This window comes from Ylistrum balloti, unplaced genomic scaffold, assembly GCF_031769215.1.
Source record: "Ylistrum balloti isolate Yb309-2 unplaced genomic scaffold, AGI_CSIRO_Ybal_v1 Utg369724, whole genome shotgun sequence".
In the NCBI taxonomy this organism is placed as follows: domain Eukaryota; kingdom Metazoa; phylum Mollusca; class Bivalvia; order Pectinida; family Pectinidae; genus Ylistrum; species Ylistrum balloti.
This window is the reverse complement of record NW_026781942.1, coordinates 3383560-3402295: the sequence shown is the minus strand read 5'-3', so window position 1 is coordinate 3402295 and position 18736 is coordinate 3383560. Positions and strand designations below refer to the sequence as shown.

The window sequence follows — 18736 nt, the reverse complement described above, 5'->3', positions numbered from 1 at the left end:
GAGAAATGATACTGGATCTCAGGATGCTATTTCATAGGAACAATCTTCTTTAAAAACAAGATCAGTATTAATCATATGCTGGCATTACCTTCTCTGCTGGACAACAACAGAATCTTAAATGTTTGCCTTTTTATCGATGGAAACCACCCAACAATTAAATACAAAAACCTTACTGTTCTTGGAACAAAACCTACAACCAAGTGATGATTGATTGAATCCAGTTCAGTTGGCTAAGAGGTAAATGCCCTGAAGTTATGTCAAACATAAATCTTTACATGTGGTAAATGCCTGCAAATGTGCATCAAATTGAAGTTTAGTCCATTTTGAAGAGAGAGACAAAGCCTCAATTCTGCTCTGTAGGAAATATTCAAGTCTAGCATTGGTTTAGTTATTCCAGCAGGACAAAAGCCATTATACAACATTCAATCCTTCAAATCAAAACCCTGCCTAGCCTACAAGGAATACCAGACAAATAGAGCAGGTATTTATTTTTTTCTAAGTAAACACTTTGGATACGATCACTAAACCAACCCTAAATCTGGAAGTTAAATGTTTAGAATCAAGAAAACAAACGTGACCGTGATTGAAACAATAACACAGAATTGCAACACAGTAATCTTTAAAATGTGTTCCTGATGTTTGTAAGCAGACAAAGGTTACTTTGAAAATGAAACTCCAACAGAAAATATAGAATATATTACAAATACAAGAAGGCAGAGATGGAGACAAACACGAAGGCAGATTGTAACAAGGTAAAAAAAAACTGGAATAGTGTGACCCAGTGATGACATCAGCAACAGATTCCTGGACACTCCTTTCAAATCAAAATGAGGAAAGAAAATTAATTAAGAAAATATGACTGCATTATGTTGTTATCAAAGTTATGGAACTTTCTATATCAGTCTGTCAAATCTGAAGTTTGACTTCAATCCCTGAGAAGGGAGAACTGTTTGGCAGATGATAACCAGAATACACATGTTTCTCCATTAAATACTCTCAGTATTTCATTCATAAACAAACCACATGAATCTTCAGGTTTTAGTTTGTATTGCTCAGAACCCTGATGTGTCCTTATCAAAACTGCCACCAACATGTCATCATGTGTGATCTCTTATGACAGTATCAGATTTTTAAAAATACATTTCAATATTTTAAAATCAATAAAGATAATATATTTTCTCGGTTATTAATCCCATCCTTGTAATCTGAAGTAGACCCACCCTTTTGTATAAAATTATCTACCTATCTGTACAGGTCTATCTAAATAAGAATCAAATTACTGAAAACTAACACAGTCTCCTGTTTTATTCCACTACTTAACATTTACCCTCCCATAGAAATAAAAAAAACATAAATCTAGGGTTTATATATACATATATATATATATATATATATATATATTCTGAGTTAACTGAAGGATGAATGCTACCTTAACAATTTTCCTGTAATTGCCAAAACATATATAATACACAAGTGTCTACAAATATATACCTCGTAAAGAGCTAACTCGTACAGGAAGGCTGGCAAGTTGTATTCAGTTATAACACCCACCACTCTCATTTCTGTGATTGAATAAGATTACATAGGGTATGATGACTAGTAGGAATTACTCCTCCATTACCACCCATACCTATACATAGAAATCCTTAAAACTGGAATCCCTAGCCTAGATCCTATCCACCTCACTCAAACATGAACCCCAACCCTGGTCCATTCCCATCACTAGACATGAACCCCAACCCTGGTCCATTCCCATCACTAGACATGAACCCCAACCCTGGTCCATTCCCATCACTAGACATGAACCCCAACCCTGATCCATTCCCATCACTAGACATGAACCCCAACCCTGGTCCATTCCCATCACTAGACATGAACCCCAACCCTGATCCATTCCCATCAATAGAAATGAACCCCAATCCTGATCCATTCCCATCACTAGACATGAACCCCAACCCTGGTCCATTCCCATCACTAGACATGAACCCCAACCCTGATCCATTCCCATCACTAGACATGAACCCCAACCCTGATCCATTCCCATCACTAGACATGAACCCCAACCCTGGTCCATTCCCATCACTAGACATGAACCCCAACCCTGATCCATTCCCATCACTAGACATGAACCCCAACCCTGATCCATTCCCATCACTAGACATGAACCCCAACCCTGATCCATTCCCATCAATAGAAATGAACCCCAATCCTGGTCCATTCCCATCACTAGACATGAACCCCAACCCTGGTCCATTCCCATCACTAGACATGAACCCCAACCCTGGTCCATTCCCATCACTAGACATGAACCCCAACCCTGATCCATTCCCATCACTAGACATGAACCCCAACCCTGATCCATTCCCATCACTAGACATGAACCCCAACCCTGATCCATTCCCATCACTAGACATGAACCCCAACCCTGATCCATTCCCATCACTAGACATGAACCCCAACCCTGGTCCATTCCCATCACTAGTAATGAACCCCAACCCTGGTCCATTCCCATCACTAGACATTAACCCCAACCCTGGTCCATTCCCATCACTAGACATGAACCCTAACATTGATCCCATATCTCTCCCTAAACATGAAATCCCATTCCTGATACAAACCCTTCCCTAAACATGAAACCCAACCCTAATAAAAACTCTTCCCCAAACATGAAACCAAACCCTAATACAAACTCTTCCCAAAACATGAAACCCAACCCTTATACAAACCCTTCCCCAAACATGAAACCCAACCATAATACAAACCCTTCCCTGAACATGAAACCCAACCCTTATACAAACCCTTCCCCAAACATGAAACCCAACCCTAATAGAAACTCATCCCCAAAGATGAAACCAAACCCTAATAGAAACTCTTCCCAAAACATGAAACCCAACCCTTATACAAACCCTTCCCCAAACATGAAACCAAACCCTAATAGAAACTCTTCCCAAAACATGAAACCCAACCCTAATACAAACCCTTCCCCAAAGATGAAACCAAACCCTAATAGAAACTCTTCCCAAAACATGAAACCCAACCCTTATACAAACCCTTCCCCAAACATGAAACCCAACCCTTATACAAACCCTTCCCCAAAGATGAAACCAAACCCTAATAGAAACTCTTCCCCAAACATGAAACCCAACCCTTATACAAACCCTTCCCCAAACATGAAACCCAACCCTTATACAAACCCTTCCCCAAACATGAAACCCAACCCTTATACAAACCCTTCCCCAAACATGAAACCCAACCCTAATACAAACCCTTCCCCAAACATGAAACCCAACCCTTATACAAACCCTTCCCAAAACATGAAACCCAACCCTTATACAAACCCTTCCCCAAACATGAAACCCAACCCTTATACAAACCCTTCCCTGAACATGAAACCCAACCCTTATACAAACCCTTCCCCAAACATGAAACCCAACCCTTATACAAACCCTCCCCAAACATGAAACCCAACCCTTATACAAACCCTCCCCAAACATGAAACCAAACCCTAATAGAAACTCTTCCCAAAACATGAAACCCAACCCTAATACAAACCCTTCCCTGAACATGAAACCCAACCCTAATACAAACCCTTCCCCAAACATGAAACCCAACCCTAATACAAACCCTTCCCTGAACATGAAACCCAACCCTTATACAAACCCTTCCCTGAACATGAAACCCAACCCTTATACAAACCCTTCCCCAAACATGAAACCCAACCCTTATACAAACCCTTCCCTGAACATGAAACCCAACCCTTATCCAAACCCTTCCCTGAACATGAAACCCAACCCTAATACAAACCCTTCCCCGAACATGAAACCCAACCCTAATACAAACCATTCCCTAAACTCCAACACTGATCAATTCCCTTCCCTAAAACTGAAACCCAAGCCCTGATCCTATCCCCCTCTCTTAACATGAAACCCCAACACTTAACCAAACTCTTCCCTAAAACTGAAACTCCAACCCTGATCTAACCCACTCCCTGAAATAGAAACTCCAACACTGATCCTATCCTCCTTCCTAAACTCTGATCCCCCTCCTTATCTTTTATACAGAGTCAGACGTCTGGTCTATACAGGTTTTCTTTCAGCTATATGGTGAATAAAACTGACAAAATGTGGCAAGGGAGATAACTCAATCTAAAAAATTGACTTGTAATGGAAGTCAGTGGACAATTTTCTGCATAACAGGTATAAAATTACAAGAGGTCCAGAGGGCTTGTATTGCTCACCTGGATATTTAAATCAGTATAGCAAAACTTTACATTTTTTAGAAGGAAAATATTTTCCTAATGAGCCTCATCCCACAGATACAGCTTCAAATTCCCAAGGGGTGGGGACAGAGATCAGTTGTTAATCTCTTGATGTCCAGTTATGCTATTAAGTTATGGGATGATAATCTCAATGGCTTCAAAGAAATAATCTATCCTTTGGTGTCACCAGACCTGGCTTCTCTTCACCCAAGCATGCTTCAGACCAATTTTGGACAATATCCTGCAATTCCTAAGGACAAGATAGATTTTTAAAAAATTCATTGAATTTCCCTATTTTGCCCTGCCCCTCGGGCCCTGGGCAGGCAAGGCCAACAATTTACATAGATTGGTTCACCTTTCCCTAAGGATGCTTCAGACCCAATTTGATTAAAATCTACTTCGTTGTTCATGAATAGTTGCAATATGCAGTGAAAGTTGACAGACAAGCCTTGGGCCAGGTGAGCTAAAAATGTCATAAAAAAACATCAAAAGTATATTTTCTAAAACCATACAACCATAGACAAGGACAACGTCATCAAGATCCGCCACCCACGTTCATTTGCAAAATAAATGCATTTTTAGTGAGCAACCAGGAAAACTGATAAAGATATCTGACAATCAGGTCACAGCAGCCTCATAAAATATGCATAGAAAGTTTTTATCATTCCTGTATCAGATCATTTGCAGAAAGATTTCCCATAGAGTTATAAAGAAATCAGCAAAACAGGTCACAGCAGCCTCATTTAATATGAACGGAATTTGCCGTTAATCAAACATTGACAAGGGATTAAGGTAACAAGTGCCCAACAAGGTTTCCTAAAAATCTGACCAGTCCTTCAAAAGATATCATGTGGAAAGCAGCATCTGAGATTGATTAAAGAAATCAGCCAATCAGATTACAGCAGCCTCATTAAATATGTGAAGAATTTGCTGTTAATCAAACTTGTACAAGGGATTAAGGTAATAAGTGTGCTAACCAGGTTTCATCAAAATCCGACCAGTCCTTCAAAAGATATCATACAGAAAGCAACATCCAGATGGACAGAAGGATGAATGGAAGGATGGACGGACAGAACGACCGAAGGACATACAGATGGAACCCATTTGAATATTCCCACGTCAACTTTGATGGCCGGGGATGATAAAGGACAGGTTTCTTTTTAAGTATAAGCTAAAATAAGTGAAGAAAAAATATGACTTTCATGAGGCAATGACATTTAAAATTGCAATGTAAGGAGAGTGTATACATAAGATTTTCTTGATTTCTGTTATACTGTACATGTCCACACGTCTATTCTGTATCACTGTATGTGACCTGTTATCACTCTATAAGTACTTTGATAACCTTGTAATTGATCTCCCAGATCTCTCAGAAATATCAAAGGTGGTGGCAATTTCTTCATAACTTCATCTCACATTGTTTGTAATTCTTGCTGTGTAAAATTCTATATTGACAGAGACCCTGACAGTCAGCTATGTTAGTCACCATGATTTGTTAAAATCAACAAAAATCAATATGGAGATCACCATATGCTTTTTATTATTTTTCCTTTGTTTTTTTTACTTTATTTTAATGTTTCACTTTAGAAGAGATTGGACTTCTTTTATTTACAATTATATATACATGTGCTATATTTTTATTTCTAAAAATAATCCTAATCTTTTCCAATGAAATTGAATTAATCTATACATAAAGGTTGCTAAAAGATCAAATGAATAAATAACATATAAATAGATAAATAAACAAATAAATATATATTTCAGACTCTCCATTAGTTAATGGAAATAAACTTCCTGATAAGAAATGTAATAGGATCAGTATCTTTATGCTGGCCTGAACAGAAAAAAAACATGTGGTTTTGCTTACCTAATTATCACCCCTGCACTGATAAGCACACCTTAACCTCTTTTCTGAGCATGAGGATTGAGCTTTAGTATCCAAACCCCCTTCCCCTCACCACACCCCCAAAACAAAGAAAAAATAAAAGATAACAAATTTTCACCTCTTTTCCTCACATGCAGTATGAGTCATATCTGCTGTTATTCTTTAAAATTCTTCTACTTAGGTTTCAAGCCTTAATGAATTTCATATGAAAAACTTTGTTTGTAAAAAGGATTTTTTTGCAAACCATTATTAGTAATTCTGAAAGCACATGGTGTGCTTAGTAGATAAGATAAGATACATTAATCACTATCTGCAGTCTCTGTTAGATTACCTATTAAGTGTTAACCAGATACCAGAACTCTGCCAAAGGCTTTCATACTAAACCTACAGTAAGATTGATGACGTTTTCAAAATTATAAAACAGTAAAAATGAAAAAAAAAGAAACAAAACAGGACTCTCATGCAAATTAGCAGTCCAATGTGACCTTTGACCCTCTAACCTGAAACACAGGTCAAAGGTCACATCATTACTGTATCCAACAAGTATGAAAGGAATCTGAATCCATATGGAAAGTGATGTCTGACATTCAGGGTATAAATATGCAACAGAAACACTAGGCTGATAATAAACTGACATTCTGCATCCTCTGGAGAGACATGGAATGGTTGTTGGGGTATTTACTGGCACTGATTTAGACTACAGCACATGTAATTCTTACATCACTGTTTATTTACTTAATCAACACAGGTGGTTAGTCAATAGCAACATTCATCAAAGGTCAACATATTTGTTTGGGTCAACTAAAGGTCATTATAAGTCAAAAGAAATCAAGAGCTGAAGGGGTCACCAGAGGTGTTTTGAAACAGCATAGGTCATCAGAGCTGAATGGACAGTGAAATCAGTGGTCAAGCAATTGTTACCCAAGTTCAAATAAGTTAAAGGCTATGTCACAAACATTGACATCATGACCTGGACACTAGCCTGATAACCAAGACTGGTGGCCAATTCTTAGTAACCTAGTTTCTGTGGTATGAATTAAATGCCTTAAATGTATTTACTTAATCTATCTCTACTGATAGTATACTAAAAAAAAAACAAAAATTCTCTTGAAGGAAATAACATTGACACACATACAACACTGTAGTAAATGAAATTCAGAATCCCAAAAATGTACTAATTCAAATATCTCATAATTAAAAGAATCTATTGTAAAATGGAAATAACATTAAGATATTTGTGTAATAGGATTAAACTAAATATGTCAAAGAAAGGTCATAAGAAATGCAATGGAATACAACATCATGCATGTATAGTTATTTTCCTTCATTCCACAGTGTTTGGTCAATTTTTCTAAAACAATGAATGTGAAATAAGTTGATCTGTAAAAAATTTTAACCCTCATATTAGAATGACTTGGACATATTCAGAAAGGAAAAAAGACACCTGGAGAAAAGGAAGAGATATGATATGATATGATAAACAAGATGTGTTTATGAAACATGATGCCCCTGGCTGAAACAAAATTCTGAAGTGGGGCATCAAATCTGTACCATGCAAGGGATATGCTTATTGCATGAATACTTTGTGAAATAGTTTTAAGTTTCCCAACTGTAGGTCAAAGGTCAAGCTCACATGGTCAAAAAAAGGTCTTGTCATAAGGAATACACATGCCACATATAAAAGCCCTACCAATAGTTATGGGCAAGGTTAAATTTGACGACAGACAGTCCAAAAACAATATGCCCCAAATCTTGGTCCCCGGGCATAATTAAAGAAAGATTGAAAGAAAAAGGAATCCAATGATTAATTGTGGGTACAAGACCTTCATGCAAAAATAATCCCAAGAATCCAAACAACACAGTATACATATATAGTTACTCAAGTGATGAATGTCTTGTCATATTTCTTATCTACAACAGCACTCTGGGGCAGTGCTCATGTAGGTGGTGAAGATGAAGAAGGGAATAGATAGAAACAGGGAAGGTTTGAGTCTAGAAGAGAGAAAGGGAGGGGGCGAGTTGGCAGGGGAATGGAGACAGAAAGGGAGGGGGCAAGTTAGGAGGGGGATATAGATGTAAAGGGAGGGGGCGAGTTGGGAGGGGAATGGAGACAGAAAGGGAGGGGGCAAGTTGGTAGGGGAATGGAGACAGAAAGGGAGGGGGCAAATTAGGAGGGGGATATAGATGTAAAGGGATGGGGCGAGGCGGGAGGGGAATGGAGACAGAAAGGAAGGGGGCGAGTTGGTAGGGGAATGGAGACAAAAAGGGAGGGGGGAGAGTTGAGAGGAGAGTGGAGACAGAAAGGGAGGGGGCAAGTTGGGAGGGAAACGGAGACAGAAAGGGAGGGGGGAGAGTTGAGAGGAGAGTGGAGACAGAAAGGGAGGGGGCAAGTTGGGAGGGGAATGGAGACAGAAAGGGAGGGGGCAGGTTAGGAGGGGGATGTAGATGTAAAGGGATGGGGCGAGGCGGGAGGGGAATGCAGACAGAAAGGGAGGGGGCGAGTTGGTAGGGGAATGGAGACAGAAAGGGAGGGGGCAGGTTAGGAGGGGGATGTAGATGTAAAGGGATGGGGCAAGTAGGGAGGGGAATGGAGACAGAAAGGGAGGGGGCGAGTTGGGAGGGGAATGGAGACAGAAAGGGAGGGGCGAGTTGGTAGGGGAATGGAGACAAAAAGGGAGGGGGGAGAGTTGAGAGGAGAGTGGAGACAGAAAGGGAGGGGGCGAGTTGGTAGGGGAATGGAGACAGAAAGGGAGGGGGCAGGTTAGGAGGGGGATGTAGATGTAAAGGGATGGGGCAAGTAGGGAGGGGAATGGAGACAGAAAGGGAGGGGGCGAGTTGGGAGGGGAATGGAGACAGAAAGGGAGGGGGCGAGTAGGGAGGGGAATGGAGACAGAAAGGGAGGGGGCAGGTTAGGAGGGGGATATAGATGTAAAGGGATGGGGCGAGTAGGGAGGGGAATGGAGACAGAAAGGGAGGGGCGAGTTGGGAGGGGAATGGAGACAGAAAGGGAGGGGGCGAGTTGGGAGGGGAATGGAGACAGAAAGGGAGGGGGCAAGTTGGGAGGAGAATGGAGACAGAAAGGGATGGGGCAAGTAGGGAGGGGAATGGAGACAGAAAGGGAGGGAGCGAGTTGGGAGGGGAATGGAGACAGAAAGGGAGGGAGCGAGTTGGGAGGGGAATGGAGACAGAAAGGGAGGGAGCGAGTAGGGAGGAGAATGGAGACAGAAAGGGAGGGGCGAGTTGGGAGGGGAATGGAGACAGAAAGGGAGGGGGCGAGTTGGTAGGGGAATGGAGACAGAAAGGGAGGGGGCAAGTTGGGAGGGGAACGGAGACAGAAAGGGAGGGGGCAGGTTAGGAGGGGGATGTAGATGTAAAGGGATGGGGCGAGGCGGGAGGGGAATGGAGACAGAAAGGGAGGGGGCGAGTTGGTAGGGGAATGGAGACAGAAAGGGAGGGGGCAGGTTAGGAGGGGAATGTAGATGTAAAGGGATGGGGCAAGTAGGGAGGGGAATGGAGACAGAAAGGGAGGGGGCGAGTTGGGAGGGGAATGGAGACAGAAAGGGAGGGGGCAGGTTAGGAGGGGGATGTAGATGTAAAGGGATGGGGCAAGTAGGGAGGGGAATGGAGACAGAAAGGGAGGGGGCGAGTTGGGAGGGGAATGGAGACAGAAAGGGAGGGGGTGAGTTGGGAGGAGAATGGAGACAGAAAGGGATGGGGTGAGTAGGGAGGGGAATGGAGACAGAAAGGGAGGGGGAAAGTTGGGAGGGGAATGGAGACAGAATGGGAGGGGCGAGTTGGGAGGGGAATGGAGACAGAAAGGGAGGGGGCGAGTTGGGAGGAGAATGGAGACAGAAAGGGATGGGGCAAGTAGGGAGGGGAATGGAGACAGAAAGGGAGGGAGCGAGTTGGGAGGAGAATGGGGACAGAAAGGGAGGGGGCGAGTTGGTAGGGGAATGGAGACAGAAAGGGAGGGGGCAGGTTAGGAGGGGATGTAGATGTAAAGGGATGGGGCGAGTAGGGAGGGGAATGGAGACAGAAAGGGAGGGGGCGAGTTGGGAGGAGAATGGAGACAGAAAGGGATGGGGCGAGTTGGGAGGAGAATGGAGACAGAAAGGGATGGGGTGAGTAGGGAGGGGAATGGAGACAGAAAGGGAGGGGGAAAGTTGGGAGGGGAATAGAGACAGAATGGGAGGGGCGAGTTGGGAGGGGAATGGAGACAGAAAGGGAGGGGGCGAGTTGGGAGGAGAATGGAGACAGAAAGGGATGGGGCAAGTAGGGAGGGGAATGGAGACAGAAAGGGAGGGAGCGAGTTGGGAGGAGAATGGAGACAGAAAGGGAGGGGGCGAGTTGGGAGAGGAATGGAGACAGAAAGGGAGGGGGCAGGTTAGGAGGATGTAGATGTAAAGGGATGGGGTGAGTAGGGAGGGGAATGGAGACAGAAAGGGAGGGGGCGAGTTGGGAGGAGAATGGAGACAGAAAGGGAGGGGGTGAGTTGGGAGGGGAATGGAGACAGAAAGGGAGGGGGCAAGTTGGGAGGGGAATGGAGACAGAAAGGGAGGCGTGAGTTGGTAGGGGAATGGAGACAGAAAAAGAGGGGGAAAAGTTAAGAGGGGAGTGGAGACAGAAAGGGAGGGGGCGTGTTGGTAGGGGAATGGAGACAGAAAAAGAGGAGGAAAAGTAAAGAGGGGAGTGGAGACAGAAAGGGAGGGGGTGAGTTGGGAGGGGAATGGAGACAGAAAGGGAGGGGGCAGGTTAGGAGGGGGATGGAGACAGAAAGGGATGGGGTGAGTAGGGAGGGGAATGGAGACAGAAAAAGAGGGGGAAAAGTTAAGAGGGGAGTGGAGACAGAAAGGGAGGGGGCGAGTTGGGAGGGGAATGGAGACAGAAAGGGAGGGGGCGAGTTGGGAGGGGAATGGAGACAGAAAAAGAGGGGGATAAGTTAAGAGGGGAGTGGAGACAGAAAGGGAAGGAGCGAGTTGGGAGGGGAATGGAGACAGAAAGGGAGGGGGCGAGTTGGGAGGGGAATGTAGACAGGAAGGGAGGGGTGAGTTGGGAGGGGAATGGAGACAGAATGGGAGGGGGCGAGTTGGGAGGGGAATGTAGACAGGAAGGGAGGGGTGAGTTGGGAGGGGAATGGAGACAGAAAGGGAGGGGGCAGGTTAGGAGGGGGATGTAGATGTAAAGGGATGGGGCGAGTTGGGAGGGGAATGGAGATCGAAAGAGAGGGGGGAGAGTTGAGAGGAGAGTGGAGATAAAAAGTGAGGGGGCGAGTTGGGAGGGGAATGGAGACAAAATGGGAGGGGGCGAGTTGGGAGGGGAATGGAGACAGAAAGGGAGGGGGCAAGTTGGGAAGGGAATGGAGACAGAAAGGGAGGGGGCGAGTAGGGAGGGGAATGGAGACAGAAAAAGAGGGGGAAAAGTAAAGAGGGGAGTGGAGACAGAAAGGGAGGGGGTGAGTTGGGAGGGGAATGGAGACAGAAAGGGAGGGGGCAAGTTGGGAAGGGAATGGAGACAGAAAGGGAGGGGGCGAGTAGGGAGGGGAATGGAGACAGAAAAAGAGGGGGAAAAGTTAAGAGGGGAGTGGAGACAGAAAGAGAGGGGGCGAGTTGGGAGGGGAATGGAGACAGAAAAAGAGGGGGAAAAGTTAAGAGGGGAGTGGAGACAGAAAGAGAGGGGGCGAGTTGGGAGGGGAATGGAGACAGAAAGGGAGGGGGCGAGTTGGGAGGGGAATGAAGACAGAAAAAGAGGGGGAAAAGTTAAGAGGGGAGTGGAGACAGAAAGGGAAGGGGCGAGTTGGGAGGGGAATGGAGACGAAAAGGGAGGGGGCGAGTTGGGAGGGGAATGGAGACAGAATGGGAGGGGGCGAGTTGGGAGGGGAATGTAGACAGAAAGGGAGGGGTGAGTTGGGAGGGGAATGGAGACAGAAAGGGAGGGGGCAGGTTAGGAGGGGGATGTAGATGTAAAGGGATGGGGCGAGTTGGGAGGGGAATGGAGATCGAAAGAGAGGGGGTAGAGTTGAGAGGAGAGTGGAGACAGAAAGTGAGGGGGCGAGTTGGGAGGGGAAGTAAAGTTTAAATCTTGCCAACAGCAAATTATCACACCAGACAAAGAAAAAAAAGCACTATTTGAGAGTTTACTTTGTCATTTTATTCATAGTCTCCTACAATCCTCCATTTCAGCCTTTACCAATAAGAACCTCATATCAACATATAACATTACTTCCCACAAATAAATTTCATTATCAGTTACAATTTGACAAGAAACATTTATCAAACAACATGTATAAAGTGAAAGTTGGCACAGTACCTCTGATACTGTTAAGACTAATTATTGTCTATAGATTTGTAAAGAGAAAACAGCGTTGCTGCTCATCATGACTAAATATGAAAATGACTCTATTTTAGTATCATTTCACTAAGTTAGGAAACATTAGGGTGAAGCTCAGTTTACATGTGGCAGACATTTTGTCTACACAACAGGAACTGATGCAACAGAGAAGACTTCTTCCAAAAATTGAAAAAAGGCATGGAGCCACAATTGTACCGCAATATGATACTGATTATCTCAAAACACCCTGTGATACAGAACTGCAGGTGATTCATATGCAGTCGGATCTCGGAAGGATTTTCTAATCAAACTGCACTTCACACAATTTACAGAATATACACAGTATCTTTGTTATGAAGATTTATCAGAAAGCACCTCCAATTATTCAAAGAGAAACAGATAACCTTGTATCTTTAAAACATAAAATTCAAATTTCCACCGTAAAATTCTGAACCCTTGTTGTTGTACTCTTGTAAATCTAATCCATCCTGTAGATTTTGGCATTCTTAATACTGCAATATCTCCTCATGATAATTCTCTGTAAAAACTGTGTGGGGTATTCAAAACAGGAGAGGTTAAACCAATCAAATTTTCCTCATCATCCTTCATCTCTAAAATCATGTACAGCACAAAGAAAACTTCTAGTAAGAAGTATGCACTCTTGTGAAATTTATACAAAATTCTATATCTGGGTCTTGTTTAGTGAATTTTTATCGTAATACATCAGCAGGATTTGGGAAGGAAAAGTAAATGTGTCTTAATCTTAACAGTAGCTAAACATTATAAATAAACCACAGCAATTATTTTCTAGTTGAGAACAAACTTTCTGGAATAATTATCTGTAATGAAGCCTTTTATTTACTCCTAAGAACACTGTCATTTAAGATATGTTTATTTACTCTGTTAGACCAATAAAACTAACACAACCACAGATTTCAATCTTCTGAAATAAGTAATCAATGATATATTTTATTTGAAGGAATCTAGTGCCACTAAATTTTATCTATTCCATATTAAACAATGTTTTTTTCTCCCTTTTACGACAAAGCACTATTCCAAAGCCAAATAAATAACACTCTATTGTAGGCCTATTGCTTGCCTAGACAAAGATTTTTTTTATTTCCCTTTTTTTTATCCAGAGAAGAAATCAGATAGTTTTGACTATCTGAAAGATATCAAACAAATTTTTAAAGATAATAAAAAAAAAAAAAATAAAGGAGTCCTACCTGGTACATTCTATTTTGAGTTATTCACTACAATTCTTAACACCTAATCACTACTAACACATTTAGTCATTTAAATTATCACTTCCATTAATAAAGACTCCTACACCAGAAGTGAATGACATTAGAAGTCCAACTTTCATACTGTTCCCAATTGATATATTATAGTTCTCCATTATCTAATTTGTCTCAAAGAAATATGCAAGCATCATCCTATGAGGATGTACTGAATTACCTCCCTTGGCTTCAGTATATCTCCCCTATAACTGACTCACTGAAACATGACTTTCATAATCAAATCATTTACAAATTCACTAAATACTACTAATAATATCCAAGATTCCTATCTTCAAGGAATGACTCAACTTCTATAAATGAAAAAAATGTATACAAATTAATATACAAGTTGGAAAAATAAATGAAATTATCAATAGTTTTTATGTTTAAAACTATTTCTGAGACATAGGAATGAATTAATGCTTAAATGAAAACCATTAACTACTAAATAGTTAGCTTATAATTACAAATACATAAAACTCTTCTCTTTTCCATTCCAGATGTTGCTGATCATGAAAGTCATTAGCACTGATCTGCCCAAACATCATATTAAATATAACTTAAATTTTGTGGTGAATGCCAAAGACATTCAAGAACAAATAAGTCATTTTCTAAATCCAAGTCTATTACTGAAGTAAGTTTCCACATTTTCATCTGAAAGACATTATATGATAATTATAATTTTTAGAACTTATGAAAATATGTTTACAAGGAAACCTAATCAATTATGTAAGATAAAACAGAAAAAAAATCAAAAAATGTAAATCTTCAAAACATTCCTAAGAATTTAAACACATTGCAATCATAATTTAATCTTCATTAAAATTATCTTCCAAATTTCATAGGCTTTTAAAATCTTATTGAGTTTCCATTCAATAACGTAATTTATGAACGGAGCTTAAGTTTAGCAAGCCTTTGGCTAGATAAAATAAAAAAATTTGTAAAGAGTTTTATAAACCACATATCAAAAGGAAACAGAATATTAGATCCTTTTTATCACAAGGTTGACTATTCTGGAAAATAATGTATTTCTGTTCCTGTACCTATAGTCTCCTTTGTCACGTCACATTGTAATCTTTGAGCATGTGACCTCATTTCATCATCAAACCCCTCGTGTCATAGTAGGTAATATAACAAATGTGCAACATGCAAAATTGTTTTGGATATACTGAAAAACAATCAGTTTTGTGGGGAATTTATTTTCATTGGTCTATGCTTAACCACCATCTATATGTCCATGATATAAACAGATAAAGTAGACATGGATTGTAGTATAAGCTAACTTTGTGATCAACATTTATCAAAAAAGTTTGGTGCCAACAAAAACGCATATTTTTGGAAAACCATAAAATTTGAGCCTCAAAGAAATTGATTCTTTGACAGTAGTCACTGAATAGAAAGGCCATCATCTCATAATAGATATTCAAACATTTTGAAAATAGACAAGAATACTTCAGCATTAGGGATTTTATTCTCATCAAAATTCAAGAACTCTTACTACACTGTATAAAACTGACTTTTCTATATCTGAGTCAAAAAGATAACTCAAATATGAATATTACAGATAATTCCTTATCTCTTAAAATAGCTTATACCTTACATCTTCAATATTTCAAATACTCGCATCAATCCCAGAATAATCAAACCGCATTTTACTTTCTATCATATATCAACCCTTTGCATTCAAACTCTAAACCTACATACAGCCGAGGATCACACATTAAAGGAAGGAGAAAGATGAAGAAAACATTACACAAAGCTGATCGTCAATCTGTTTGAAGATTTTTCCTTTTGAAATCCTAACAGTAATAACGACTTGTATTTCTGTAGAACATAAACACATCTAGAGCATTACTGTAGATATTTTGTGGCAATTTGAAACACTTCTCGATGGATTTGTTAAGAGATCACATATCTTATACCAGAAATATTTGTTTTTTATGGTTTTTATCCTATCTGTATATTTGTTTCCCTAAGGATGTTTACACATCTTAATTGAATTCCCTTCAAGCTACCACCAGCGTGTTAAAGAATTTTTATGAGATTTAAACCATAAATTACCTCAACAGACTCCAGTCCAGATCTCTTGGTACTTTTGCTATTTTCATAGACCTTTTGAAATGTTAGGAAAACACTTCACTTATAATGATGACTAAAATATCAGAGTTTCAATTGATGATGAGAGAGCCTAGAGCAAAACCACAATAAAATATTGGGTAGAAAAATCAGTTTCCAACATTCTTATCTCTTTGAAAATTTAAAGATTATTGACAATTAAAATTGGATGTTAATTTTGACAGCGTTTCAACATAGACACTTGTTACTGACTCAGCTAGAGGTATGTGACAGTGGTGAACCATCTAGACACTTTTACTGCCTCAGCTAGAATTATGTGTCACAGTGGTGAACCATCTAGACACTTGTGACTGACTCAGCTAGAGGTATGTCACAGTAGTGAACCATCTAGACACTTGTGACTGACTCAGCTAGAGGTATGTCACAGTGGTGAACCATCTAGTCACTTGTTACTGACTCTGCTAGAGGTATGTCACCGTGGTGAACCATCTAGACACTTGTTACTGACTCAGCCAGAGGTATGTGTCACAGTGGTGAACCATCTAGCCACTTGTTACTGACTCAGCTAGAGGTATGCCACAGTGGTGAACCATCTAGTCACTTGTGACTGACTCAGCTAGAGGTAGGTCACAGTGGTGAACCATCTAGTTACTTGTGACTGGCTCAGCTAGAGGTATGTCACAGTGGTGAACTATCTAGTCACTTGTGACTGACTCAGCTAGAGGTATGTCACAGTGGTGAACCATCTAGTTACTTGTGACTGGCTCAGCTAGAGGTATGTCACAGTGGTGAATCATCTAGTCACTTGTTACTGACTCAGCTAGAGGTATGTGTCACATTGGTGAACCATCTAGTTACTTGTGACTGGCTCAGCTAGAGGTATGTCACAGTGGTGAACTATCTAGTCACTTGTGACTGACTCAGCTAGAGGTATGTCACAGTGGTGAACCATCTAGTTACTTGTGACTGGCTCAGCTAGAGGTATGTCACAGTGGTGAATCATCTAGTCACTTGTTACTGACTCAGCTAGAGGTATGTGTCACATTGGTGAACCATCTAGCCACTTGTTACTGACTCAGCTAGAGGTATGTCACAGTGGTGAACTATTTAGTCACTTGTGACTGACTCAGCTAGAGGTATATGTCACAGTGGTGAACCATCTAGACACTTATTACTGACTCAGCCAGAGGTATGTGTCACAGTAGTGAACCATCTAGTCACTTGCTTCTGACTCAACTAGAGGTATTAATTAATGTATTTGTATAAAGTACTTAGAAACTACCATTCACAAGATGTGAAAACATCTGATGTAATCATTTCTCAACAAACTGTATCTTATACAATAAAATCTAACACCTGAATCTGTCTTTATTCTTTGTGGTTCAAGAGGAAATGTTTCCTTGTGAAGCTGCTGTGACTTCTGGCTTTACAGACACACTCTTTTGTATCCAGATAAATCAGGGACTTTTATTACTTCAGAAGTCAGATTTTGATGTGGAAGCTGAAATAATTCAAAACATCTACATTTGCATGACAATCCTTTGATATGTTTATAAACTAACCAGAAATGGTGTGATTTACGGTACAATTAATGCCACCTAGCATGTGATCATTACAATGTCAATACCATTAGGATGAAAAAGGTGATGACTTAACATCAAAATGGCTGTTCAACTTGAATGATCACACAGCTGATAATCAGTACTTTATTTTATTTGAAGTCATGATCAGCCCTAGACAGTATGTAAATATATAAGCAATGAACTGTTGATATGTCATTTATAGTTGGTATGAATGACAAACATATTTCATGCTAACTAAAACATGCACATAGTATTGTGAGGAACTGAAAATCAAAACATCACTTCATCAACTGAAATTCAAAACATTACTTCATCATCTGAAATTTAAAATGTCATCAAATGCAGACATTTTGGGGTTAGTTGTAGGAAATAACAAACTTCACTTACTATTTGGACAGGAAAGTGAAGGTCCTACTGCCCGGATAAAATCTGTTCCTGAATGGTTTCCATATCCCTGTTCCTTGGTGGCCCTTGTCCTAATCCTTCTATACCGATCTCTCCGACTTGGCTTGTCAGCATAAGGAGCTGGTGGAGGAATTCCATCCATGTTTGCGTCCAGTAGAGACACTAATCCTGTGGAAGGCTGAAACTTTCCACATACAAATCCTCTGAAGGGAATTCCTCCATTTACTTCCTTCAATGGACTATCTAGATCTAAAAACATACCAACAATAGCAACATTAATAATATTTTTGTCTTTTTTCTCACTTTTCTTAATTCCATTTAAGGCATTTTTTTTCTTTTAATTGCAAGGAATCTTTAAATATAAGATATGAAACAATTTCAATATTTTCTTTTACTCTTGCATGCTAAAAGCCTTTCAAACTTTAAGCTTCAGAAAAAGAGGGTGTAGAACTAAATGCAGGTTAATCCAAATCCGGACAAAAAGAAATCTGTTTTGTTTTTTTGTTGCATTTCTTTTTCTTCTTTTTAAATTTTTACAATGTAAGTAAAATTTGATATCCACTTAATCTCACCCTTTTTGGACAGAACCCCTCCCCTGATAAACTTGTACATTGTCGATTTACAACCACTGGCCCCGGGACGGTGAACTTTGTCTGTATTAGCTCACGTGCATCCGGCTACATACAGAAAATGCATTGTACAGGTATCTAAGAGACTGTTATGATGCTAATAATTATCACAATGGCATTATATATCCACTCACTTAAACTGCAACAAAGAAGACTTCGGAACACACATGAAGATAGTTCTACTCGAAATGGAGTCAGGCGATTGTTTGGACTTGCACTGTATGAGCACATGTTGTTTTTCAGTATCGTTGTTTGTAACACACGGCAGAAATTTACATCACCGCGTGCGTAGA

The 18736-nt window shown here is 40.6% G+C and overlaps 5 protein-coding genes across 5 annotated transcripts; 4 read left to right on the top strand and 1 right to left on the bottom strand.

The window, feature by feature from the left end:
• The first annotated feature begins 1692 nt into the window (after positions 1-1692).
• LOC132565534 (uncharacterized) lies at positions 1693-2628 on the top strand. The gene has a single exon (XM_060230184.1). The coding sequence runs from the start codon at positions 1693-1695 to the stop codon at positions 2626-2628; it is 936 nt and encodes a 311-aa protein (XP_060086167.1).
• Positions 2629-2630: 2 nt separating this feature from the next.
• On the top strand, positions 2631-3461 carry LOC132565533 (circumsporozoite protein-like). Its single transcript, XM_060230183.1, has one exon. It carries the CDS (start codon positions 2631-2633, stop codon positions 3459-3461), a length of 831 nt encoding a protein of 276 aa, XP_060086166.1.
• Positions 3462-3492: 31 nt separating this feature from the next.
• Positions 3493-3900, top strand: LOC132565532 (circumsporozoite protein-like). The gene has a single exon (XM_060230182.1). The coding sequence runs from the start codon at positions 3493-3495 to the stop codon at positions 3898-3900; it is 408 nt and encodes a 135-aa protein (XP_060086165.1).
• A 7536-nt stretch (positions 3901-11436) lies between these two features.
• LOC132565531 (octapeptide-repeat protein T2-like) lies at positions 11437-12027 on the top strand. Its single transcript, XM_060230181.1, has one exon. It carries the CDS (start codon positions 11437-11439, stop codon positions 12025-12027), a length of 591 nt encoding a protein of 196 aa, XP_060086164.1.
• A 5761-nt stretch (positions 12028-17788) lies between these two features.
• On the bottom strand, positions 17789-18674 carry LOC132565577 (uncharacterized). Its single transcript, XM_060230222.1, has 2 exons — positions 18578-18674; positions 17789-18063 (listed from the first exon to the last, which is right to left on the bottom strand). The coding sequence occupies exons 1-2, from the start codon at positions 18672-18674 to the stop codon at positions 17789-17791; spliced, it is 372 nt and encodes a 123-aa protein (XP_060086205.1).
• Between the last annotated feature and the right edge of the window lie 62 nt (positions 18675-18736).

Coding starts and splice junctions, on each gene's coding strand:
- LOC132565534 (XM_060230184.1), top strand. CDS start 1,693: ATGAACCCCAACCCTGGTCCATTCCCATCACTAGACATGAACCCCAAC.
- LOC132565533 (XM_060230183.1), top strand. CDS start 2,631: ATGAAACCCAACCCTAATAAAAACTCTTCCCCAAACATGAAACCAAAC.
- LOC132565532 (XM_060230182.1), top strand. CDS start 3,493: ATGAAACCAAACCCTAATAGAAACTCTTCCCAAAACATGAAACCCAAC.
- LOC132565531 (XM_060230181.1), top strand. CDS start 11,437: ATGGGAGGGGGCGAGTTGGGAGGGGAATGGAGACAGAAAGGGAGGGGG.
- LOC132565577 (XM_060230222.1), bottom strand. CDS start 18,674: ATGTGCTCATACAGTGCAAGTCCAAACAATCGCCTGACTCCATTTCGA. Junction 18,064..18,577: donor TCTTCTTTGTTGCAGTTTAA/GTGAGTGGATAT, acceptor GTATGTTTTTAG/ATCTAGATAGTCCATTGAAG.